The 24,165-nt window shown below is 48.6% G+C and overlaps 10 protein-coding genes and 1 non-coding gene across 11 annotated transcripts; 5 read left to right on the plus strand and 6 right to left on the minus strand.

Moving 5' to 3' along the window:
* Window positions 1-1,751: 1,751 nt before the first annotated feature.
* On the plus strand, window positions 1,752-5,315 carry EDB82DRAFT_426652 (salt tolerance down-regulator-domain-containing protein; the record flags this gene model as incomplete). Its single annotated transcript, XM_025735723.1, has 1 exon — window positions 1,752-5,315. One exon carries the CDS (start codon window positions 1,752-1,754, stop codon window positions 5,313-5,315), a length of 3,564 nt encoding a protein of 1,187 aa, XP_025586400.1.
* A 1,111-nt stretch (window positions 5,316-6,426) lies between these two features.
* EDB82DRAFT_525145 (uncharacterized protein) lies at window positions 6,427-7,257 on the minus strand (the record flags this gene model as incomplete). Its single annotated transcript, XM_025735724.1, has 1 exon — window positions 6,427-7,257. One exon carries the CDS (start codon window positions 7,255-7,257, stop codon window positions 6,427-6,429), a length of 831 nt encoding a protein of 276 aa, XP_025586401.1.
* Window positions 7,258-8,960: 1,703 nt separating this feature from the next.
* Window positions 8,961-9,781, plus strand: EDB82DRAFT_182129 (uncharacterized protein). Its single transcript, XM_065607150.1, has 4 exons — window positions 8,961-9,127; window positions 9,180-9,423; window positions 9,487-9,686; window positions 9,746-9,781. Exons 2-3 carry the CDS (start codon window positions 9,313-9,315, stop codon window positions 9,622-9,624), a joined length of 249 nt encoding a protein of 82 aa, XP_065464956.1. The 5' UTR covers window positions 8,961-9,127; window positions 9,180-9,312; the 3' UTR covers window positions 9,625-9,686; window positions 9,746-9,781.
* Window positions 9,782-9,927: 146 nt separating this feature from the next.
* On the plus strand, window positions 9,928-10,821 carry EDB82DRAFT_182139 (uncharacterized protein). The gene is made up of 2 exons (XM_025735726.2): window positions 9,928-10,087; window positions 10,141-10,821. Exons 1-2 carry the CDS (start codon window positions 10,074-10,076, stop codon window positions 10,736-10,738), a joined length of 612 nt encoding a protein of 203 aa, XP_025586403.1. The 5' UTR covers window positions 9,928-10,073; the 3' UTR covers window positions 10,739-10,821.
* A 105-nt stretch (window positions 10,822-10,926) lies between these two features.
* On the minus strand, window positions 10,927-11,791 carry EDB82DRAFT_500623 (uncharacterized protein). Its single transcript, XM_025735727.2, has 2 exons — window positions 11,644-11,791; window positions 10,927-11,577 (listed from the first exon to the last, which is right to left on the minus strand). Exon 2 carries the CDS (start codon window positions 11,496-11,498, stop codon window positions 11,103-11,105), a length of 396 nt encoding a protein of 131 aa, XP_025586404.1. The 5' UTR covers window positions 11,499-11,577; window positions 11,644-11,791; the 3' UTR covers window positions 10,927-11,102.
* Window positions 11,792-12,487: 696 nt separating this feature from the next.
* On the plus strand, window positions 12,488-12,559 carry EDB82DRAFT_t117. Its single transcript has one exon. It is a non-coding gene; the product is annotated as a tRNA-Asp (tRNA).
* A 545-nt stretch (window positions 12,560-13,104) lies between these two features.
* EDB82DRAFT_525149 (uncharacterized protein) lies at window positions 13,105-13,677 on the minus strand (the record flags this gene model as incomplete). The annotated part of the gene is made up of 1 exon (XM_025735728.1): window positions 13,105-13,677. The coding sequence occupies one exon, from the start codon at window positions 13,675-13,677 to the stop codon at window positions 13,105-13,107; it is 573 nt and encodes a 190-aa protein (XP_025586405.1).
* A 1,706-nt stretch (window positions 13,678-15,383) lies between these two features.
* On the plus strand, window positions 15,384-17,355 carry EDB82DRAFT_500630 (uncharacterized protein). The gene has a single exon (XM_025735729.2). The coding sequence runs from the start codon at window positions 15,515-15,517 to the stop codon at window positions 17,102-17,104; it is 1,590 nt and encodes a 529-aa protein (XP_025586406.1). The 5' UTR covers window positions 15,384-15,514; the 3' UTR covers window positions 17,105-17,355.
* A 254-nt stretch (window positions 17,356-17,609) lies between these two features.
* Window positions 17,610-18,254, minus strand: EDB82DRAFT_556292 (uncharacterized protein; the record flags this gene model as incomplete). The annotated part of the gene is made up of 1 exon (XM_065609670.1): window positions 17,610-18,254. The coding sequence occupies one exon, from the start codon at window positions 18,252-18,254 to the stop codon at window positions 17,625-17,627; it is 630 nt and encodes a 209-aa protein (XP_065464957.1). The 3' UTR covers window positions 17,610-17,624.
* A 120-nt stretch (window positions 18,255-18,374) lies between these two features.
* On the minus strand, window positions 18,375-19,088 carry EDB82DRAFT_525152 (uncharacterized protein; the record flags this gene model as incomplete). The annotated part of the gene is made up of 3 exons (XM_065609135.1): window positions 18,375-18,456; window positions 18,518-18,576; window positions 18,756-19,088. 3 exons carry the CDS (start codon window positions 19,086-19,088, stop codon window positions 18,375-18,377), a joined length of 474 nt encoding a protein of 157 aa, XP_065464958.1.
* A 1,748-nt stretch (window positions 19,089-20,836) lies between these two features.
* EDB82DRAFT_536984 (uncharacterized protein) lies at window positions 20,837-23,215 on the minus strand. Its single transcript, XM_065609289.1, has 6 exons — window positions 22,601-23,215; window positions 22,356-22,533; window positions 22,209-22,297; window positions 21,097-22,160; window positions 20,976-21,031; window positions 20,837-20,925 (listed from the first exon to the last, which is right to left on the minus strand). Exons 1-4 carry the CDS (start codon window positions 23,117-23,119, stop codon window positions 21,198-21,200), a joined length of 1,749 nt encoding a protein of 582 aa, XP_065464959.1. The 5' UTR covers window positions 23,120-23,215; the 3' UTR covers window positions 20,837-20,925; window positions 20,976-21,031; window positions 21,097-21,197.
* Window positions 23,216-24,165: the final 950 nt, after the last annotated feature.

Below are 24,165 nucleotides of genomic sequence, written 5' to 3' on the forward strand. Positions count from 1 at the left end.
CACCTGGATTGATTCTTTGATGACAACATTAAACGTCGGGCATTCCCGATTATGGCATCAATTTGTCTTAGTTGTCATGCGCTTACATATATGCAACGACAATGTTTCGTAGATGTAACAATAATCATGCCATACCTAGACTCTGCCCTACGAGGCCGTGGCAGTGTTGGGGATTTATGCCCAAGATCCTTCGTCCCAAGAATGCATGACTGAATAGTCATGGCTACCTATTGAGTCAGTGTCGTCTTACCTGCATATTCAATGTTGCACCCCTTTACATACTATCCCGTTCGCCCTGATACGTGTGGGTGGTATTCCAAACGGCGTTTACGCGGTAAATCTCAGCATCTGAGACTCTTTTGCCATGTTAGGTTAAAGAGCCGAGATATTTGTCCTCTGCCGTCGATCCTGTCCTCCGTCGTTTGCAACAGGGGGCTTCACGGCGATACCTCAATCTGGTGTCCTGTCACGCCCTTGAGTTTGCACGGCGACGTAAATGAATGAATGCAGTGATATCGTCCCACATGACCTAAAAGCTACAGGTAGAGTCGAGTCAATCTATCTCTAATGATTTTATTTTGCGCTCTCACACTTGCCATGTAGAACGTTGTACAACGTTGGCAGCTATTGTAGTGCATATGAGCAATCAGTCAGTTAGCCAAGCTTGCACATCAGTATCAGCAAGCCCCTGTCCAATTTTTTGAGTGGCTTCATTTGGTGAAACGTTTTGTTGAGAGACTACCATACATACAGTTCGCAATACTTGCAAACGTAAACAAACGCAGGGCGTTATTTCCTTGATTGACTTTGCCGTCGTTGGCGTTTGTCCGTTAGGGTACCCAGATTGGAATTCGTTGTTTGGCATAACCATGAACAGTTGATTAGAATCAAATTAGTCAAATGAGCAAAGAAAACTCACACCGCTTGCAAAAGATCTTAATTATATCATTAAAAAGTCGATGAATCGATCCCTTCTTCTACATCTACAAATTACTTTGCATCTTCTTTAACCCCAGGTTCAGGGTAGCCTTCAGCCCAAGGGGAAGTGACGTTGACATCAAGGTACCTTATTGGATCTGTTCTAATTGTACCCCCACTTGAATTCAAGGTAAACGAATCAAATCGTCAGATCTCAGCATCACGTGCTAGATCATACCAGGCCACGCCAGGCTAGGAGATAGTGGGGTATAGGCTATTACCCAGATACGTGCCTGACCAGTAGCAACATCCATCACATTGCTACTGGGCTTGTTTGGCTGCATGAGAAGTACAGGTGCTATGCAACTCCACCAAAGAGTGACTTCTATCATCTTGTTTGAGCCTTAAGCCTTGAAGCCTCAAGCAATCCCGACAAAGATTCCACGGCATCTTTGCTTTTGCTCTTTTTATATTGAGTCTGGAATACTGAGAAAGAGTCTTAGTTATTCATCTCCTTTTTACATTCATTGACTTATTTACCGGGCTCTTCCCCGCAGGCGTCATCGCTGACCTAACCCTGATCTTGGCTGTTGCTCCGATTGTGAGTGCCTCATTTTGAGCCGCCCCAGACCCTCCACTCGCAACGTTCGTTCCCGCAGCCGCCCAACAACCACAACCTCACCCTCTTGAGACGCGCAGTTCCTGCCACTTTTAAGCTGACACGCACTCGCGTATTACAGAATCCTCATCATCTTACAGCGTCCTCCTGTCGACAGCCACGTGTCGCGCACAACATCTTCATGCCCTCGATTGCCCTACTCTCGTAACCTACCATGCCGGCCAACAATCAAAGACCGGCTACCCAAACTCCGGTATCGCCACGAAACACTGCGAAATACACCAACAAGGATGGCTCAAAGTTCATCACAGTCCCCAAGGGAACACCATCCGAGTCTTCGCTGCCTCCGACCCCCACAAGTGCCAAACCTAATGGACCCCCACTAGACGTTTCCAATGTCGATGATGGACCTGCTCCCGCCGTCAACCGCAAGAAACAGAAGCGCAGACAAAAGGCTGCTGCGAAAGCTGCTGCTCAACAAGCTGTCAACGGACACAACGGCCATGCGTCCGGACGAGGTGCTGCCGGGAGTCCCATGACAGGCCGCGGCCCCGCTGATCATGAAGAAGTCGAAAGCGACGATGAGAATGAGTACATCCTAGCAAGCGAATTGACAGAGCCGACTACGAATGGCCACCCACCTTCGGATTCCAGATCTAAGAAGAATCGAAAGAAGAAGAAGAAGGGAACAAATGTCGACCCCACGTCGCCAATTCCAGAACCTCTCGAGCATGAACAGCAGCCCAACTTGTCGCAAGGCGCTGGTATGTCACGCGACAAGATATGGAGTACGAGTAACCAAGAAGAACGCGAACGCATAAAAGCATTTTGGCTCGGGCTGGGCGAAGATGAGCGGAAATCATTGGTCAAGGTGGAGAAGGACGCTGTTCTCAAAAAGATGAAGGAACAACAGAAACATACTTGCAGCTGCACTGTGTGTGGAAGAAAGCGGACTGCGATTGAGGAAGAACTGGAGGGTCTTTACGATGCCTATTACCTGGAGCTCGAACAATTCGCAAACCAAGGCGAGGGACCACCGATGCTGCCGTCAGCTCGGGATTTCGCTTTACGACGAGCAATACCTTCGAGTTATACCAACCGACCCCCATCACGAGGCCGAATAGTGGAACAATTGGGCGACGAGGAAGATGACGAGGAGGAGGAGGACGAATTGGAAGAGGTCTACAGCGAAGATGAAGTGGAGGATGACGATTATAGCGACGACGAACCTCCCGAAGAATTCCAAACCTCACACGAGCGAGACGTCGCCGATTTCTTGACGTTTGGCAATAGCCTGCAAGTCAAGGGTACGCAGCTCCTAGAATCACTCCTACGCAGATATGGTAACATGGACTTAGGTGGTATTCTCACCGTGGCGGATGACCTTCTTAAAAACGACGGCAAGCGGTTTATCGAAATGATGGAACAGCTTGCGGAACGTCGGATGGCAAGAGAGGAAGACGCTCGCGAACATTTTTCACGAGGTTATGGTCACCCTAATGGCTCATACTCCAACCCTCATAATCACCCCCCTCCTGAAGAAGACGAGTACGATGAAGAAGAGGACGAGGAAGAAGATTATGACGATAGCCAGGACGAGGAGTATGAGGAGGAAGAGGTATACTCAAACCCCTCTGTGATGCCATCCCAGTCCCATACTGAGTGTTGCTGCCAGGACCAAATGACAGAGGAGCAACGAATGGAGGAAGGTCGCCGCATGTTCCAGATATTCGCCGCTCGCATGTTTGAACAACGCGTTCTCTCCGCTTATAAGGAGAAGGTCGCTAAAGAACGTCAGCAAAGGCTTCTGGAAGAGATTGAGGCAGAGGACCGAGAGTCTGAACTCAAGAAAGCCAAGAAAGCCAAGGACGCGCAAAAGAAAAAGGATAAGGCTGCTCAGAAGAAGCAAGCTTTGGCCGAGGAAAGAGCGCGTAAAGAAGCCGAGAAGGCCGCGGCAGATGCTGCACGTTTAGAAGCTGAAAGGCAACGGGTCGCTGAACAGAAAGCCAGGGCCGAAGAGAAACGAAAACAGAAGGAAGCGCAGAAGAAGGCTGAGGAAGAGGCACGCCTACGAAAGGAGGCAGAGCGACAACGACGACTCCACGAGCAACGCGAGAAGCAAGCCGAACAAGAGCGCAAAGCCCGAGAAACTAAGGAGAAGGAGAAAAAGCTCAAGGAGGAACAGCGACAAAGAGATAAGGAGGCTCGAGAGCAGAAAGAGCGCGAGGCTCAAGAACGCAAGGATAAGCAAGAGCGCGACAAGAGGGATAAGGAAGCCCGTGCTGCTAAAGCTCAGAAGGATGCTCAAGCGGCTCGTGAAGCTAAGGAAAAGTTGAGAGAGGAGAAGGCAGCTGCTCAAAAAGCAGCAAGTCACCCATCCCAACCCATCCAAATCCCGAAGCGTGCATCACAGCATTCAGCGTCCATACCTACCGCCCTTCCACAACATGCTTCGAATCCGGCAAGCTACGCATCACCAAAGATACCAGTTGCAACTCCTGTGCTATCCAAGGCGCCAACCCCTATTCGTCCCCGAAACACGTCTCAACAGCAAGATGTGCTGTTGCCTTCAGCCACAGTTTCATCCCATAGTCAAGATCCCTCACCTCACTCAATGACGCCTCATATGAGTCCTGGTCCAATTGGCCAGCGCCATGGAAGCGCAAGTACGCAGCATTCTCACTCTGTCTCGCCTACAAATGGCCAATCAAGGATGCTCGGACAATCTCCTTTCCAGATACCCCCGATGGGAATGCAACCGCCTCCGGGATTGGTCCACCACCCACCCCCGCCAGGTTTTGCAAACCGCATGCCTCACGAAGCTATCTTTTCAGGTTTCAGACATAGTCCTGGAGCAATGATGCCCCCTCCTGGCATCAACGGACCACCTGGCCGCGGATTTTCTGTTCCTCTGCCCCCAGGCTTCACGCAGCCCATTGGCGATCAGTTTGATATGGGTGGGTTCCCATTGCCCACAGATCTCCCCCCACCAACGCATCATCGCCAAAGTTCATTGCAGTTCGACACGCCTCCGACTCCATCACAGCCTATTGGACGACCTGCTCCCATTGGGCGACCCGGAAGCCTTAGCCAAAGTCGCGCATCTGACGACCAGGACGACGAGACTGCCCATCTAGGCAGTCGAGCTCTTTTAGAGGATGATGAACCTCTCGCAGCTGAAGTCAACCCGAGTAGTCTACGAAACCAGCCTCCGGGGCCACGCGGTGATTTCACCACAAGTCCTTTCTTGCCTTCAGCATTTCCCCTGGCGCATAATCCCTGGGGTCCTCCTGCTGTTGGAGGACATCCTTTGCCTCCTCCAGGATTCAACAACCCCGGATGGGGCGCACCAAGCGTGCCTCCAGGGTTCGGTATGACATCTCCAATTGCTGGAATGAGCTCTATCCGAGCGCCAGCGCAGCCTAGGTATGTGACCGTACGCGCGATGCTCTGCCAGGCTTGCAAGGAATTGGCTAGCTCTGGAGACTCGGAAGGTTACATCGACATCGGAACCCTCAAGTCGAGGATTGATGCGATGTCAGGTGATCACAGCATCTCAGAACTCGACTTGTTGAACCTTTGTGAGACGGAGGGAAGTCCGTCCAACGGAGGTGGCACGTTTGATATCCGACGTGATGCAGCAGGCCCAGGCAAGCATACCGTTCGATGGGAGCCTGATCTGAATGATGGATTTGGTGCACCGTATAGAGCAGTTGGTGCCCCAGGTGAGATCGGAAGTCCTTTGGTAGGACAAGCAACTCTTCGTGGGGGATTGTAGGACAACCCTCGGCGGGGTCGGGCAAGTCAACAGACTAGCGATGACTCCTTGTCCGTTAGAGATTTGGTGCGTGACAGCAGCCCACTGTGGGCAATTGGGAGTGACAGAGGGAGTACACCCTCTATGCACACAAGAGGCTCGTCGATCGTATCACACATCGACCGCCCAGACCTACAAGTAAAAGGTCCAGTGGCTAAATAGTTTACCTGAACTGGAACGCGAACAACTCGTGTGTGCACCTCTCATACGTGAAGCAGAGTTGAGCCACTCAACAAAGCCTTAAAACCTCGCCGTCTATTAAAGAAGCATGTCACTCACAATTCTGAGGGATTGTTGAAAGATCGGTCTTACATGGATACCTAGGTGTGATGTGCCGCCAGATGATACAGCACGAAAGGGAAGGATCGGGAGACATGAGGAGCGTGAAATGACTGCTGATCTCAAATCAAAGAATCTTGTTCGAGTACCAGATAATAACCATTAGCCTCGGAGCGGGCTGTTGTAATGTATGCATTTGAAGTCGTGATTGTGAGACGTGTTAAATGGACTATCGCGACTATCGTATGTGGCAACATTCAAGATGGAACTGTTGTAGGTATAATCGCTGCAGTTTGCAACACCACTAACTGAACGGCTGGATCTTGACTTTAACCACGAATTGTTGCTTGCCGCGTGGGACCGTTTTCGCAAAAGCCACGAGGCAACATCCGAAGACGCGGAGAGCAGGAGTACACGTAATACTTTAATTCAACGTCTAACCGTCCCCGTTCATAAGGTAGATAAATAGATACATTCGCATACCAAAGTAGCAGACTTTATCCTTTCCCATTGCTCCGAAATACTCAAACATGTCATGTAAGGTTTGTTCCCCCCGGTGTGATATCAAGGTATCAAAAAAAGATGTCATCCATGGCTCTGAGGATTTTCCAAGCCTTGGGTGTTTTTTCCTGCGCTGGTAATCACGCAGGCATTATAAAAGAATAGAGCAAGCGCTCGAAACAAGGCAGCTGTTTGTCGTACACAGAAGAGCTCAATATAGATATGGACCCTCCTCGGATACTCGCTGCAACTGTTTTGTTCCCATTGCTCTCCCCCGACGGGACCGGTCCGCCTAAATTCGGTCCTGGAAGGGGTTGCCAGCAGGGGCACCAGGGGCGGACTGGCCTGAAGCGTTGCGGATGAGAGGCTGACGCTGAGCAGCGCGCTGCTTCTTTGTGGCGGCACGGGCGAGAGCAACAGCCTCGGACTTGGCGACAAGACGCTTCTGCTCCTTGCGGTCACGGCAGCACATGAAAGTGAGGTAGCCGAGCATACCAGCGGCAGAGGCGGCAAAGACAATGGCGATAATGATACCGGCAGTGTCCATTTCCCTCTTAACCATGCAAATGTCCTCAGCGGAAGAGTCGGTGGTGCAGATAACATCGCTGCGGCATGTGCTGGTGCTAATCTCGGTGCTGTAGCAGGTAGCAGTCTGGGTCTTATCCGAAACGGTCTCGAGATCGCACTGCTCAGTCGACTTTTTGAAAGTTGTGAAGCATTTTGTTCCCCTTGAAGTGTCAGTAGCACGCTTCTTGAGTTCACCACCGGTACGCTCGGGGCCCTTGGTGATGGTGCCGGCGGCCTCAGCGTCGGGAATCAGAGTCGGCATGATAGCAGCTTCGTAGCGCTTCTTTAGCTCGCCGGCCTTTGCGAGCTCTGAGCATCGCTCGAGGGTGTAGTGAGCCTCGCGGGCGGCATCCTCGTCGGCACAGCCAGCGGAGGTGTAGCAGGTCTTGAGGGCGGCCTCATCGGTCTCCTTGAGGTTGGAGAGGCAGAGAGAGAGGGCACCCTTGTTGGCACAGTCGGCAAAGGCAGCGAGGTCCTCGTTGTGGTTGGCGAGACACTCTTGCTGGACGGCAGCGAAGGCGTTGCCAGCGAAAAGAATGGCGGTTGAGAATCGCATGTTGGGCGGGTTAACGATGTTTTTTTTTGTGGGAAAAGGTTGCGGTCGAGAGAATGCCCAGCAAAGCTCTTTAAGTGTGTTGTCGGTAAGGAATAGTCTGGGGTGCTTGAAAGCCAAGACACGCACGCTCAATCCTAAAAAGGGGAGGTTGTTTCTGATGATGATGGGGAATAATAGGTAAGAGAAAGAAACAAGGAGGAGAAGTTGGAGGAAAAGCGAAACGAAGCAAAGCAAATGGGAAGGGATTATCCGTCCGTTCTATTGGGCTGAACCTTGGAAGGGAAAAAAAGCAGACGAGACAGGACTCGCAAGTGAGAGGCAGGAGCAGGAGCCAGGAGCCAGGGGAGGTGAGGCGGCTGGGCTTTGCTTTGCTTGCTTACTGGGCTGAGCTGGGCTGCCAGAGCGTTACATACAGTACGGCACTGCACTGTTGTTATGATTATGGTGGAGATGCTACAGCGTGCTTGTGCTAAAAAAAGGAGAGTGAGGAGACGGATTTCTATGAGCCACAATGGACTAAGCCTGAAAGGGGTTAGATGGTAAGAAGAGATTGAGGGTCCTGGGTGGGTAGGGTTGAATTGCCATTACATTGGGGAATGGAGATTGGCGTCTTTAGATGTTAGGGCTGTGTTGAGATCTGTTGAGTGAGAGATCGGTGTTCTTGACTACTAAGGTATCTACTCATGAACTTCTTGATATCGTAGTTGTAGACATGAGAAGATGCTATCCCTCCTTCAAACCAAGCCAAGCCCGTGATGGCTGGTGCTGACTGACCTGCCATGCTGATGGTAGGCATGAGTGGGAACCAACATCCGCCATAGCCAGAAACCCACTAGCATGAACAGAACTGGCTTTGATGCAAGACAAAGAGAGACAGGTCGACGGAAAGAGAATATGAGACATGTCTACAGGTCTTGAAGGCATTCACTTCTTTACAGCCATGATCTGTAGTCATTCAACTGATGCAACCCTGAAGACAACATGATTGCTGTTCATCAACTTGAGTGAACGGACTACCTTGGCTACCCTTGCTCATACAAACACAGTAAGCACAACGAAGCCTGTAAGCGCTGATGGAAGTGGCTGAAATGGCGGGCTTTCCAGCTCGTAAGGAGATGGCGGTGCAACGGCCAATCCAGAGCAAGGGTTTTACGGCTGGTGTGACGACGGTTGTGGGGTGAAGGAGAATGATAGACATTGTCAACAATTAGTTTCATTTCTCGATTGTTTCAGACTGTTTTTGGGCTTGTCAATTCGTAGTCGGGTCGTTTCCTGAGAGTAATAGATTCCATTCTGACAGTCAAGTCTGGATTATTAGAGGAAGAACTTCCGTTGTATTGGCGGTCAGAAATTTCATGCTTACACTGCCTCTGCTTACATTAATTGATGGATTGGGTTCCATGGGCTGGGTCCATACGGCTGCGCAAGCTGAGAAAAGCCCCTGTCGCGCTTTCCGACGCCTCCATCTCGACGTTAAAAGGCTTGTTCTGCCAAATCGTCAAACGCTGATATGGTACCCTCCGCTTTACTCTTCTGTTGCCATGCCATGATGATCTATCGGAACATGCCTAACAGCATAGTGTGTCACGATGTTCAGGGGCTGAAGATGCCCAGAAGTACGCCCGCACTTTAGTGGCCAGTGTCCTCTGTACCTGAGATTGACAGCAAGCGTAGGTCCATTGAACCATAAACCTCGTGCCAAGACATATCATCACTAAAGACCCTCAAAAGATGATCGTTAAAAAATGCCCGAGATCTGGATAAATAAAACTTAATAATCCTTCCCTCCTTTTTTGTACACGCACGTCATGCTTCATTTGTTAAGTAACAGAACGCGTAGCCAATCGAATGGAATTTAAGGAATGACCATGTGAGTCGACGTCATCAACTTTTGGCTTGCTTTTGACTGGTACGTGATACAGAGACAGGCTTTGTGTATAAAAGCAAGCAATCCAGGACCCTGTATCACCCTTCTTCTCTTTATTCTGCAAATACACTGAACCTCTTCCACTCAACTTCAAATCACCACGTAAAAGAACACAAAAACCGCCCATCATGCCTCTCGTCGTTCCCGGTATCAACTCAACTTCTGGCGACAAGGCCGAAGAGTGGCAGAACAAGCTCATCGGCAAGAAGCTTTCCGATGATGATGCTTCCACCGAGACGGTACGTTTAACTTGCAGCTTTATGTTCTTCCTACACAGCAGCATGATGCTAATGCGTCAATAGGTGTTTGCCAAGCGAGATCTTCCCCAGGAAACGCGCATCATCGAGCCCGGAATGATGGTTACAAAGGACTTTAAGGAAGACAGACTCAATGTCCACCTCAAGGATGACGGAACTGTCTCACATGTCGTCAAGGGTTAATGGGGCTGCTGGTGTCGAGACAGCCCCTCCATTCCTCGTTTGATGATGGGGCAATAATTAATGTACGATAACGATTACCTACGAATGGGAACAGGATCGCCCGTAATAATAAAGGCGCAAGAGAACAACGCGATTATAACTTTTAACTATCAAGATCCGATCGTGAATTATTATTGCATTGTGGTGTATGTAGAATGTCTTTGTCGAATAGAGCTTGTAGTGTACCTCTCTTATTGCATCTCGAAACTTACCCCGCCACGTCTGATCCATGCCGCGGGGCACTCTCGACTTGACTTTTCCCAAACCTCCAACAGCCCACCCCCACCAAGATCCAACTCTGCATAGCAAGACAACAGTTAAGCTACTCTGTCACTTATTTCTTCTATCTCAGACCCTCTCAACCAGCACAATTATATATTTCCTCTCGGCATAGCCGTCAAACCGCCACCATGTTTAAGAAAGAGTACATGCCCCGCCTCCAAACCTCTCAAGCTCGCAACTAACCTCTCGTCGCAGAATCCAGCCTTCGCCCAAGCAGAAGCTCAAATCTTCCGTCCAGCGAACCCTCCGCAAGGATCTACTCGACACATACCCTCTCCTCAACACCTATATCGACGAGATCATGCCCAAGAAGGCCACCCTTTCGAGTATGAAGCTTACCGACCGCAACACCCTCTACGTTCTCGACTCGACACCCATCTTCTTCCAGCAGGACCTGACAGGAATCCTTATTCCCCACCTCCGACTTGTCCATCGCTTCCCTCAAGCCTTCCCTAGCATTCGCATAGACCGTGGTGCTATCCGCTTCGTCCTCTCTGGCGCCACCCTCATGGCTCCTGGACTTACCTCCGCTGGTGGCAGACTGCCCGCCGACGGTTCGCCCGAGGGTGTGCCAGAGGACAAGATGGACCAGAAGATGGACGAAGATTTCCGATGGAGTAGAGAGTTGGTCAAGGGTGAGCCTGTTGTTGTCATAGCCGAGGGCAAGGAAGAGGCGTGTGCTGTCGGAACACTTTCCGCAGGAACCAAGGAGGTCAAGGCCAAGGGCAAGGGGCCCGTGATTGAGGACGCGCATTACTTGGGTGATGGACTGTGGATGATGCCTACTGAGTAGAAGGTCGCATCGTGTTTGGATTGAGGCTGGAGCAGGAATCTTGTGATACCAATAAACGAATGGGAGAAAGCACAACAGACAGCGGCGCAGGTCATGGGTTGATCTTGTTTATCGAGCATATCAAAAAGTATCCAAAGCTAGATTGGCGATTTTAAATGGTGTACCATGAGCAGTGCCCGGACTTGCGCGTTTTGTTATGATATCTCGGCATTGACAATTATTTGCTACAATGCTATAGTCAAGATACAGCCGATCACCATCGATCTAGCCAATGCATCCAGGCCACCGAATTCTTTCACTCTACCAGTATTTCCTAGAGGCGATATCCATGCCATGCCTCGTACTTGAATAATCGTCCTCCTCTCTAGAATCTCAACCTCCAGATAACCCATCCAGCAAACCAAAACCCTGTGATCCAATGACCGACCGCCTTGTACCTGAGCTCGTCGCCTCCATTCATCCACACAACCAACCCATCACCTATTCTCACAATCGACAGAATAGCTGAAAAGGTCGTCACAGCACTCCCGTTACCCTGCCATTGTAACGCCATGAGTGTCATTCCGTATGACATCTCACGAATACCCTTGAAGTACATGAGTGGCGAGACAGATCCGGTCTTGCTGGATTCTTTGCCAGGTTCAAGAAGAAGTCCGACGTGACCATATTCTGCTCGTGGTGAGATGAGAGCCATGATGCCACGCCCAACGCAGGCGGCGCCGAGAATGTTTGGCGAAGAAATAGAAGAGAATGTTGTCATAATGTATGTAGGTATGTCGGAAGATTGGGTTTGATGTAGTAGCCAATCATGCGGTCTGGTGAGAGGATGAATAGTGCTCCTGAGTTGACATGTCAGCAATGCAAAGATAACTGCAGGAGTCTGCTTATCTACATATGGATCTAACCAGAAATCTTTAGCGAGGTAGTCTTGGCCTCATCCTCTTTCCTGTTACCCACACAGCTAACCCTCGAGTTACCTGTATGTACATCGCGGATGAGTTCTGCTCTGGAGCCTGCCCTGGATGGGACACTGATCTCACGTGTGACGGGTCACTGGCGATGAAGAGAGATGTTAGCTTAACGGTGGTACCCGAGAAGTGCAACAGTATGTAGAAATAACAGTAGTCAAGTAAGTAAGAGGGTCTTACTTGTCGTCTCAGATGGTTGTTTTCACGTGCGGAAGCGGTGTCTTTCCTATGATGACGGGGATCACTAGAAGAAAGGCAATGTGACAGTAATCTCAGATTGGAGATGCTGCAGCCATCGTTCACTACCCATTGGAGATTTGAGATAAATATATAAAGCACGGCGTATTTGGGAGGAGGGTCGTCAAAGGCGTGAGAAAGAACTCAACGAATAAGTCTCTTGTATAACGGACGCGCTCTGGCAAATTTCAATAAGACTAACAACATATGTGGCCTATGAACGTTTTGGGTATTTTGACGACAACGAGAGAAAGTCTGCTATAGGCCTGGCGAAATACTTCTCTTTCGCCAATTCGCCAGAGTTCATCGAAAGCGATTGGGAGGCGCGACGACAGCTTGTTGAGATTATTTTCAATGTACTGAGATACATAGACTCAGTCTCTGGTGTTGATGACTTTGGCTGGACTCTCTCACGACGTGAATCTTCCCATCCATGTTCTTGTGACTAGGTACTCTAGTTCCACAACTTGTGTGCTTCGTATATATCCAATTTACCCGACTCACTTCAACAACCCCCCAGCTACAGCAGTCTTAAGATTGTTCATCTTCCGTAGTATAGTGGTCAGTATGCAAGCTTGTCACGCTTGAGACCCGGGTTCAATTCCCGGCGGGAGAGATCCAGCCATCTGCGGAACGCAGATTTCTAATTTTTGCCTTTTCCCAATGGGCACGATAATTGTTGGGGGCTTTTCTTTTGTCAATCCTGTAGCTATGACAGCGGGTCTTGCGGCTCCTTTTTGTTTGAGATGAATGTCACTGATGCAAGGTACATCCCCAACCTTTCCAGGGTCTAGGCGCGCTAATTCGAACCAACATAACCGACATTCATGCGTGTTGATTTCTGGAAGGAATTAACCTTTCAGTTTTTAGATTGGCTTTAGAATTAACTTTCTGTGCAAAACGACCTCATCAGCCCAAAGCAAATGCAAGTCTAGGGACAAACGGAAAGGCAATCACATCAAAACAAAAGCAGGATAGAAAGATTTCTGTGCATAATGGTGCAGTTGTAAATTGTGTATGTACTCTATGTGAAGGTTCGTAGAACCAAACGGAGACGCTAATATATGCATTGTGAATCGTTATAGTAAGACCAGATCTCGGCCAACAAGGTAGGTAGAAGGTAGTCTAGACTGAACCTTCTGGAACATCAGAATCCAGAATTTACTGGCCCTGCTGGGAGTAGAGGCAGCCAACGGGCTCGCTGACCTCGCTGACGGCAAAGGTGACAGAGACACAGTCCTTGTTACCAGCGGGGTTGTCGACACCAGCGCTGGTGAAGACGGAGTAAGAGCCATCCTCCTGAGGGCAGGCGATGAAGTTGTCGCGGTCATCGTACTGGAGGAAGTTGTTCTCGTTGATGGACCACTTGTCCTGCTCACAGCGGGTGCAGAGAGGCTGGGCGCCAGTGCGGTAACCCAGCATGCCTTGGCCCATACCTGAGCGGTCTGTGAATGCCTGCTGGCGCGGGTTGCTAGTAGAGTAGAGAAGCATCTCCTTGGTCTTGGTGTTGAGGGTAAAGGTAGCGGCATTCTCCTTGGCACCACGGTCACAAGATGCACCCTGGTCCTTGAGCTTCAGGGCAAAGCCATTCATGGAAGCCTGGAGGTTTGTGTGATGAATAGGGCTAGCAGATCGAAGGGCAACAGCCTGGAAGACCTTGACATCGGGGTTGGGAGCGGCAGAGGCGATGCCAGCGGCAACGAGAGGAGTGAGGACGAGGTTCTTGAACTGCATGTTGGCGGTTGTTGTTTTGGTTGATTAATCAAAAGATTAAAGAGTTATTGATGGTAGGAGTGAGAGTTGTAGTGAGAAGATGAGTGAGTGGTGAGTGAGTGAAGAGAATTTGTTGAGAGGTTGATAGTAATGGTCTTATATACACATCTGGATCTCATTCTTGACATCATCACAACTCCCATACTCCCTAGTATTTAGTGGGTAATACTCGGGGATCGTCACCGGTAGTTGCCTCACAACGGTAGACCCAATGCGAGGTTCCGCGGTGCAAGGAACGGGGGACGATTGGGGCGCAATGGTAGCAATTGCATGTTGTCTTGCGGAGAATAACCATGAATACGAGTTGGTATGGGTCTGATGGAGAGCCTCCTTGGCCTGTGCTGCAATACCGGACTGGGGTATTCGGTGTAGCCAAGCAATAAGTAGCAATCAATCAGTAGCTGTTACTCTACACCCAGCTCCCATGTGCAATACTCCGTACGTAACAACCTAGACAGGCCATCGTTGCATTGCAACGAGCTTCACAAGGCGGTATGTACCTTTGACCGGAACCGAAGGCGACCAGCCATAGCCAGCCCCTGGGTTGGGCTCCTTGGACCGCTGGTGGTTAAAATTGGGGAATTCATGCTCTGCCAGCCCCAGCTTTTCAAGAAAACTAGCCAAGGTACCTATTCTTAGTTCATTCTTGACTTTCTAGAAATGGTCCTGACTTAACTTAATTTGAACTAGACTAGATCTTCCCTTTTCCCCCTATTGATCCGTGGTGTTTCCTACTTGGCTGCAGACGTCATAACAAGACAAACTAAGAGCTTTGACAAGAAACTAACAACAACAAGTCCCGTTGTCGATTTCAATGTTGGCATTGACGTTGCCACTTGGTCAGCCAGCTGTACAATGGTCCCCTTTGTAAATGCAACAGTCCGACTGTTTGCCATGACCGACAATCCGCAGGGCAAAAAAAAATAAAAATAAGAAAATTAATAATTGCGGACTACAATCGGATGATCGATCGAGCCAGGTTCTCCTTTTACTGTGCATTTTTGACGATCCGGTTCTATCTTCTTCATCTAGACTCTAGCCGAAGTTAATACCCTGTGTTAAGGGTCCAGCATTTTACGGTGAAGTCGCGCACCCAGATGGAGCCCGCCAAGATGGATGGTATATCCGGACTCTTTCGCCTCCTCAAGACGGTCAACGGGAATGTAACAATGGTTATGGCCAAGGCGGAATTGAAGTCTTTGGGCTTCTAATTGTGGCGTTGCATTATTCAACCAGAGAGCGGTGATTTCATGCTTGGACAGATATGTCCTGAGTTGCAAGGGGAAAATACAAGGACGTTGATGGTGGGGTATACAGGGTTTCACTTATATAGCATAACATGCCAAAATAAACCAAAGTCACTTGCCAAGCATTTGTACATCACATTTTATGCAGGGAAATATTTATGCAAGTTACGGCCAACGATCAGCATACCCCAAGAAGTTTATACGAGATTCTGTTGTCGATCAGCCCGTATAACCAAAAACCGGCCTCATTACGTTGAAGTACTTCTTTTTGCGAATGTATGATACTGATGGTCATATCACATACACAATTTTGGGTAGTTGGTATATGCAGGCTAGGAGCATAGAGACGAAATTAATAGACCAGTTTATGCTACTTAGACCATAATTCTTAGGCTGTTTATTTCTGTACCCTAAAGCTTAGGCAGGGTCGAATACATATTTTAGCGCTGATGGGGCGTTAGTCAGTACAGGTAACCTCGTAACGTTACTGGCCCAGCCTGCCATCTCGGAATGACCTCATCTGTTCAACGTCTCCAGGACAGACGTTGAGAATGCTCTACTCCAGGGTAAGACCACTGGCTTTGAGAATTCTATGCTTGACGACGAGTCTCCCATCAAACATCCTAAAGCCATGCTATGCTCAAGGCACAAACATAGCTCAGCTCACCCAATCAACTCCCTCATACAAATTCTACTCCAATTTCACAGCAACCCTACCCCCAGCCTACAAAACTATCAAAATCACAAAACGAAACGATATCGACAAACTCTACCCTCTACTTCTATCATACATCACTGAACCAAGCAAGGCAGCTTCACTACATGAGGTCATTGTTGACATATATGGTTGGCCAAACTTCTCTTCCTGCCTCCACGACGAAGGCGACGAGCCGGAGCCGCGCCAAGACAGTGGCGAGGGCCTAAACAAAACGCGACCCAATCGTCAAAACGACCAGGATCCTCATTCAGCTCTCGAAGATCACGTTACATCTCTGGGTCTTGGGGATCAATTAACGGAAAAGATCGTTGGGGCTTTGACATGGAAGAGGAAACACTGGTCAGGTGAAGTCCCGGACACTGCAAGGGACTTTGACAACAATGAGAGGGCGTTTGCAACCGCTGCACTCATCATAATCTTTTCCCTATGTGAACAGATCTCTGTGCTACGTATAGCCGATTTCCCCACACTCCTCAGACAGTATTTGCTCAAAAACAACTATGGGCAGCTCAAACGATTTGCCTTGCAGCAACTCAAAACTGTCGAGTTCGTCAAGGAATATCCCTTGGACAACAGAGTATACGAAGTAGTGGAGTTCTTCGAGTATCTCAGACATTTTGGCAAGCTACCAGCCATGGAAAACCTGACTATGGAGGGTGTCATGGAGAGTGAAGTCAACGATTTGGTCTCACCAGGCACTTCCAATATCAGAAACATCCATCTCAGCCATTGCGATATTTCCGGATCGACCTTGAGCAAGATGATTCGTTCTTCTAAAATACTCGAGGAACTCCGAGTTTCTTTCGGTGGCTTGTGGCATCTGGACATAGGTGCTTGGAATATTCGACCTCAGACCGTAGGGAAGAGTCTGTTGCAACATCGAGACAGCTTGAAAGTGCTGGATCTTGATATTGCAGATTTTGATTATACAGAAGTTGAATCTGGGGAAAATAGTAGGTTTGACGAGCTTGTACAGAGTGGCGATGAGTATTTCGAGCTTGACAGAGAATCAAGCACACTCCCGTTCTGGCAAGAGGATATACCAGATGATCGACCTTACAGCCTGACGATCGGTTCTCTGCACGATTTCAACGCCATGACACATCTCAGCATCGGTCTGAACGCTCTGTTCGGCACATCATATAGACGACAAGAACCTCCGTTTCGACTCATAGATGCGTTGCCTCCCAATTTGGAGTATTTTTGCCTCTATGGTTATGTCAAGGGGGAATACGAAGAAATTGATAGCCATATCAATGAGCTTATACAACATAAGGAAAAGCGTCTTCCTCGTCTGTTGAATATTCGCGGGGTGGGTGAGACAGTCCTGGGGGTTTCTGATCTATATGCCGACGACAATTCCCAAATAGAAGATAACCTGTGGCAGTGGCCTGAGATGGAATTGAAGTGGGTTGAAGCTTAGGGAAGTTTTAGTATACATTATGTTTTCTTAGGAAAGCTTTAGACCTAAATATGGACTAAAAGAATAAATAGAGAGTACAATGACAAAACAAATGGGTCCGAGAAATCTGACAGACGAAGCGGCCCTTATACAAGCCTGGGTGAGGACATTGGAACTCTCTGGTTTCAAGGCAGTTTGAGAGAGAAATTATGGTAAAAGACAATTAAATAAAAGTTTAACTAGCTAATAGCAGGCAAAAAGACAAACCTTCAGTATTGTACATAACAATAGAACTCAATCTTGTCGATTCTACACATACACCCTACTAGACGTAAGAACAATTTCCCATCTAGGGCCCCTGCCACACCCAGTATCACGCTCCCATCCACTTACCACGACAATAGTAGTCGAGGCTGGTGCCAGCCAAGATCTGGTGGTTTTTCACGTTTTCGAAGTCTAATGCTGCCTTTTCACCTCAGCTTTGAATCATAAGGGAGAGCTCAAAGAAACAACCTTATCCGTGCCAGTCAAAACAGATCAGCTATTCGTATAGCTCGATCAAGTCGTCGAACTCGTCAGCAGCAAACGTAATGGAGGTCTCTCTGCTAACATGGCGGAGCTGACTATCAGCGTTGTCCGAGTTGCCTGGATTTTCAAAAAGAGGTTGGAAGATCGAGGAGGGTCCGGCGGTGGGAGAGTGCCTGTATTTTTCGCTGGCACCTTCAGAGGAAGGGGATTCTGAAGTCTTTTCCATCCAGGGATGCTTTCCAAAGCATGTGCGGGAAAGGAACAACTTGAAAGTCTCTTCAAACTTGTCCTGAATGTCTCCTTTGAATTTCCCGTATTCTTGTAGGAGATTTGAGTTGAACCGGTGTTCGTAGCCAAGAACCAGATCGGGCCACCACTTGTACTGCACCATGCAAATGTACAAAAGGACGAGGTCGTCCGGAGTAAGGACTCTCTGAAGCCGTTCGTCCTTGGACACAGCGATCCAAGCTCGGTAGATCTCTTCAGAGCGGAATTTGAAGTATTCCTTGCCGAGGGGGAAAGACTTGGAGTGGGGGTTGTGGTGAAACATTCGCGCGACGATGTAGCGGCTAATGGTGTCCTTCAAATTGTCAATCTCAAAGTCCAAGCTGTGGTCAAAAGAGAAAGAGAGAGTAGCGAGCATGAGAGGAAGGTTGACCCCATCTTCATGGCCAACGAAACCGCTAGGACACAACTGAATCCCGAGTAGAAGAGTCAAGACGTCAGCGTCAATATCCGGAATCTTTGATTGCAGCAGGAACCCCTAGCCTGGCTGCGAAATAAAGGTGTCGATGGGGATAAAGAATTCTTGACCTTTGGCATTGACTCGATAAAGACGTCGAGGCCTGTGGAAGAACTTTTGCTTAGAATCGTACTAGACAGTAGAAATGAGTGTCCTCGACTTACTCTTGAAACAGCTCGGCATTGATTATACGGCCCTGAGTATGGATCAAGGGGTACGATTCCTACGTAGAATGTTAGCGGAACTATCCACCGAACAATTCAAATAGGCCTAGAGGTGATCTAAAGGAGACTGAAATTGTGTGTAAGCTCGTAAACTTACATCGCCGGGTAGGTACTAGACCGGATGATCGACTTCTTGTCCATCGACAGGGGCGTCAGGGTGAGATGTAGCACAACGAACAACCGGAATCTTCACGGTCTCTTCTGGCGGGTCACAATGGATAGTCGAACGGTTGATAGAGCAGTCGATCAAGTGTTGGTCCGAAAAGCCATCTGCATCAAGTGGAATATGTGCTGTGCCAGCAGTCGAACGAGCACTAAGACGGCCACCTTCTCTCACGAACTGCCCAAAAGACACAATAGAATCGTCTACGTGAGAGCGACTGTCCAGAGTTTGGGATCGGCGTTGAGCGGCTGCGATATCTGCATAACGACGAGGCCTCCGAAAATCTCGACGACGTGTCAGATGGTCCCAGACAGACTGCACTTGGTGAAAGAATGATCGTTGAGGCATATTGTGCCCACACGAGTGCCGGAACTACTACGGGATGATGGTTTGGGAGAGGAGAGGCTCGTCCACAGAATGAGATGAAACTGATAGGCGGGCACCTTGAAGTAGGGATGATGAGTGTCATACCCTAAGAGGCAGTAAGGGGAAATCAGAAGAAAGGTATCTTACCGAGTGAAAAAGGATGCAGAAGTGCTGAATTATCTCAGTCATTAGATGAGTAGAGAAAAAATCTCGTACTGGGAGATGACAAGGACGCAAATGATGAGAGAAAGAAAAAAGATAGGAGTGCCAACAACGACAAACTGAGAGTGACCTTTGCAAAGCAAATGTTAGAGCCAATAACAGTCATAGAAAGGACATCAAATGCGGTTGAGGGAATAAAAGAATCAGCACGAATACACCACTAATGCTGATGTATGGGAAAGATTGGAAGACTGCTTGGGTGGTGGGCAGAAAGGTAGGTGACGGAATATGGCGGGGGCAAACGTTTGCCAAACTCGGGTTCAAGCCCTCTAATAAGATAAAAACAAACTTGGATTTGATTTCAGGAAACAAAGAAATGTTTTCTATAATATTTCATCGTTTTAAGTCTCAGGTACGGGTCAAAAAGATTCATTTAGTAGATAGGAGAGGAGATCTAACAGTAGTTTACAGGGGAGATACTGCGACAGTAGCAAATTGAAAAGGAGAAGAGGGTAGAGGAGATGGGTCAAGAACTATCAGGACAACGTCCCAAACTCAGAGGTAGACTGGTCCTAGGTTCGCGGGCCGTAATGTCTGCTGGGTGCCTCGTCCCAGGCCTCGGAGCCCAACTCCTGAACTACTTGGTGACCCATACTCTTGAATGCCCAGTAGGGCTTTCCCCACCATCGATACATCTGTATCTTAATGCTGTTTATGTTAAAAGCTTTATTGAGCCCGTCTTTCGCGATACGATGAAGGTGCTTATCGTGAAACTCTTGGCCAACTACCATAAATTTCCATCAAATTGAACGGTTGGAGTAGAGCAGAGCTAGTGCAGCTTCTTCCTCCGCCAAATCCTCCCATCTATGCCTAGGACATAATTAAGAGCCGGAGCGAGAAGCACGGCGTAGTAGGAGGGGAGGAGCCGTGCCGATGGCGACGCCATCTCAGACGGCTTCGTCGTTTGCGGGCTTCCACTCCTCACTGGGGAAGTCCCTGGCACCGAATGCATGGTATCTTTCGCAAACAATCAAGATCAGGTGCGGACGACAAAGAGTGATTCCAGACATGCATTGACATCCGAGATAAACTCATTGCAGCCAATCAGAAGCATATATGTCACATCGCCGTTGGCCACCAGCTCATGGCGGACGAATGTCGAACGTATAATAAAAAGTTCGATACGCTTGGTCGAGTTCTTCTTTCGACATCGTCCCTCCTCGCAAAGTTCCTGGCGCGCCCCCTGAAGATGTTGCAGATTATTTGATTCGGTGGTGTCATGGATCTCTCTGTGACGTCTAGCATCCGTATCATGTCGTTCCCCATTATTTGAATTATTTTCTCGGTTAAATCTTCTCAAGCACTAAGGGGTGTATGGTTGAGATTTCCAGCACTTACAGCAAGAGTTTTGCATATTACATAGTGGAGGTAACGTTCAAAACCAAATATTTAAGGTATAAATATCGTAGGGAAAGACTGTAAGAGCTTCTGCGATCTTGCCAAGATAGAGGTTAGGCTCTCATACAATCTTGGGGCATATCAACATAGTCACATCATGAAATTCGAAGCGAAAAACTTGTATTCATTAACTACTTGGTATTGGCCGACGCAGCGGCAAGAAATCAAACATCAGATGTCGTTTAAAAACAAAAGAAATCTATAATTATCAGTATAGAGACTTGTTATAGTAGAAAGTAAAGTACTTACCAAGACCTTAGAAGCCTGCAGATCGGTAACGCCCTCGATAGGGCCAAAATGGAGGACTAGAAGACGGAAGTGTTAGTATATCTATATAGGTATCATAGTATAAGGGTTCGGATGGACTTGCGGGTTCTCTGGGATACCCCAGAGCCTGGGGCTCTACCCCGAGGCAGCTCTGCTGTTGTGGGCAGAGCCCCAGTGCGACTGACGCCTCGCCCGAAGGACAGCCTAGGCCCCTCCAGGAAGTCGATCCCGAAGAGAGGGAACCTCGGGCGTGATAGCCCGGGCGTCCCGGCCCGCCTGGACTTGGCCCCCTGCCTGGGGGCTGTTGCGTCGCTCTACTGCCGCAACGACGTCGTTCTCGATGGTGCGGGCAAAAGCCCGGACACGGTCCATGTTGAACAGTCCGTTGGGAAGGCGCACGCTGTTAGGGGCCACAATGTTGTAGCGGGATGCGTCGACACGTTCGACGATGATCTCTTTCATAGCCTTTATGTGAAGAGAACGCATCTGAATAGCCTTTTGGTTCGTAGGCTGAGCGGGACCCGGGAAAATGTTCTTGATCTCCTTGATTATATCGTTCTTCTGCTTCTCGAAGAGGAATTCGCGAAGTCGTTGATGATAGTCCGATTCGATCTTGAAGGTTTCAAACGCTTTGTTCTTAACGTCTTCACGGGTGGTGAGAGCCTTTGAGTAGAAACCTTTGGAACGGCATAAAGGCTTGAACACATGAACCCAATGTGCGTAGACAGGACGCTTAGCTAGGCGTTGACGATCGTTGGATTTGGTAGGCTCGTAGTCCTCAGAATAGTCGGAAGGCACATAGAACATGGGAGACTGGGAGATATATCCGAACATGGTGTCAACATCCGCAAAGGGTCGCCAGTACTCTGTGGAGGAGACTCCGACGAATTCGAGGATTTGGTTGGGGACAGAAGTAAGCAGGATCTTAGCCCTTTTCTTGTCGATTCGTTCAACTTCGGGGATGCGAATCCAGAGTCCCACGTTGTCTACGGTGAGTCCAAAGGGTGTGATGACGGATCCGAGGAGTTGCCAGATATCGCCGTGAGCTTGGTGGAAGCGTAGGTACTTAGCCTGCTTGACAGTGTCACAGTAATGGACGTCAACCTGGATGTAGAAGCCGGACTTGTCCTCATTGATCGAATTTGGAGTGGAAGATGCACCCTTCTTCTAAATTCCGGTTAGTGCTATGGCTATAAACAGGTTAGGGGATATTGCCTTATTATCCTCATCACCGGAACTGTCTCCAGAGTTCCAGCTGGACTGACCAAGCTTGCTGATAAGGTTTGAAAAGGATGAGAAAGAGCCTAGCCGGAAAGTGAGCCACGATACACTATCAGCATACTGAGATCTTGGAGTACTTACGAGAACGTGGGATGAAGAGCTTTTTGCTTGGGGCAGACCAAGAAGACTTTCTCCTTTTGCCGGAATCAGGGCTAGGAGAGAAAGTTCCCTGCGGGCTAGGGCTTCCAAGTTCCGAACCAGGGCTGTCCGCCATAAGGGCGACGGCAAGTCCGGTTTGGCGAGCAACGGCATGTGGAAGCTAGAGTCGGTTGTTAGTGTCATATCTTGCTTGTTAACACTCATTTGTATGTGAAATTTAAACTTACGATTGTTCTTCCTTTGTCTTGCAGTTCTTTGAGCGTTAGGGGTTCAGCGTTGGAATCGGGATTCCCTGGCGCGCCAGATTGAGGACGAGATAGATCAGAAGAAGCGGTACAAGCAGAGGAAACATCCCCAAGAGGAGTAGCAGAAGACTTGAGTTCGTTGGAAGTATCGTCCTGAAGCGGATCATGGGTAATCGGCTGGGGAAGATGTTTGGGCCAAGGGATAGCAAAATGAGCGGCTACAGCGCTTCCTGGCTCAGTGATTTGAGCGTCGGCCTCGAGAAGATGGTTGATGAGATTGAGGATGCTCTCCTTGCGCATATCGTCGCCGATGAGACCGGAGACGATGATGTCGATGTCGCCAAAATCTTTCTTACCAGGACCTTCAATGGGAGAATCGATCCAGCCAAAAGCAGGGGTTAGAGCGCGAATGACTTTATTCTTTAACTCGAGATAGACCTCCTTGGGCATGCGAGGCGTCTCCAGAGGAGGATCCGAATGAGAAAAGGCCTTGCCTCCCATTGTGACAGCAATACAAAAGACGTGTGTGCTTGTGGTAGGAAATCAAGAGGAACAAAAGAACAAACTTTGTGGTACGATGAAGCAAAACAGAAATGTTGCAGGAGTTTGGGAGGAGGCAGGATTTAGGTGGACGAGCATGCACTAAATATGACAGCAGCTGGGATCTGACCTAGCCCACTTCTAGGCTGCCCTCCGACTTTCTCTCACTGAGTCACTGACAGACGCCAACACCGAATCACTCAAAATACACTCCTTGGTAAGTCAGTTATTCAGCCTCAATCTCCAACTTGATTCTTCTCAAATATTGATTCTTTTCCTTCCTTCTTTTCTATCTACAAGCACTATTATCTCACAAGTTAACATCTTACCATCTTCAGGTTCACCTCAATATTCTCCTCTCTTCTAAACATTATATTACACGACTGGTGAACGCTGGACTCGCTGCCCTATGCGGAACGGCATAGTCTTTGCCTTCTTGACCTTCAAGGCCCAGAAAAAGGAAACAACTGCACAAAACCTCACGCCCTCACAAGAAATCAGAGATAACAATACATCTCTGATATAAGAACTCTCTTCAACTCTAAGAAACCATCGGGGAGCTATCTATAAGAATAAGCTTCTTCCCATGAAAGTATTGCCTTTAGGAACTACTGCAGCTCTGCCCATGCTGCAGTCTGATTTAGCTCTACCGATTGTAGGTTTTGCAAACCCTCAGCAAGGCAAGCAAAACTTCTTGAACTTGAAAAGAGATTGTAAAGCGTATCAAGTTTCCGACATATGATGGTTGTTGAAAGGAAACATTACTGTCGAATGGTCTTTAATACAGCCATCATCCCTTTCGATTTACGTTACCAAACGAAGAAAAGCAAGCCAACGTTGAGAGTTGTATAAAGTCTATACTAATATATCTTTCAACTGCTACTACGCAGCAAAGCTCCCATCATTATACCGATAGGGACTACAATGACTATATGGATACCATTCAATAGACCCTCAATCAGCCAGAAACTACTAGCCAACCTGGTGTTCAGCACAACGAGCGCATC

This window comes from Fusarium venenatum (assembly GCF_020744135.1).
Source record: "Fusarium venenatum strain MPI-CAGE-CH-0201 chromosome Unknown EDB82scaffold_2, whole genome shotgun sequence".
NCBI lineage: Eukaryota > Fungi > Ascomycota > Sordariomycetes > Hypocreales > Nectriaceae > Fusarium > Fusarium venenatum.

What these genes read in the sequence shown, in the direction of transcription:
- EDB82DRAFT_500623 (XM_025735727.2), bottom strand. Translation starts at nt 11,498, where the DNA reads ATGACAACATTCTCTTCTATTTCTTCGCCAAACATTCTCGGCGCCGCC.
- EDB82DRAFT_500630 (XM_025735729.2), top strand. Translation starts at nt 15,515, where the DNA reads ATGCTCTACTCCAGGGTAAGACCACTGGCTTTGAGAATTCTATGCTTG.
- EDB82DRAFT_182129 (XM_065607150.1), top strand. Translation starts at nt 9,313, where the DNA reads ATGCCTCTCGTCGTTCCCGGTATCAACTCAACTTCTGGCGACAAGGCC. An exon ending in ATGATGCTTCCACCGAGACG is followed by an intron (nt 9,424 to 9,486) that starts GTACGTTTAACT and finishes ATGCGTCAATAG; the next exon opens with GTGTTTGCCAAGCGAGATCT.
- EDB82DRAFT_536984 (XM_065609289.1), bottom strand. Translation starts at nt 23,119, where the DNA reads ATGGGAGGCAAGGCCTTTTCTCATTCGGATCCTCCTCTGGAGACGCCT. An exon ending in GCTCTTCATCCCACGTTCTC is followed by an intron (nt 22,298 to 22,355) that starts GTAAGTACTCCA and finishes CTTTCCGGCTAG; the next exon opens with GCTCTTTCTCATCCTTTTCA. An exon ending in CCGGTGATGAGGATAATAAG is followed by an intron (nt 22,161 to 22,208) that starts GCAATATCCCCT and finishes ACCGGAATTTAG; the next exon opens with AAGAAGGGTGCATCTTCCAC.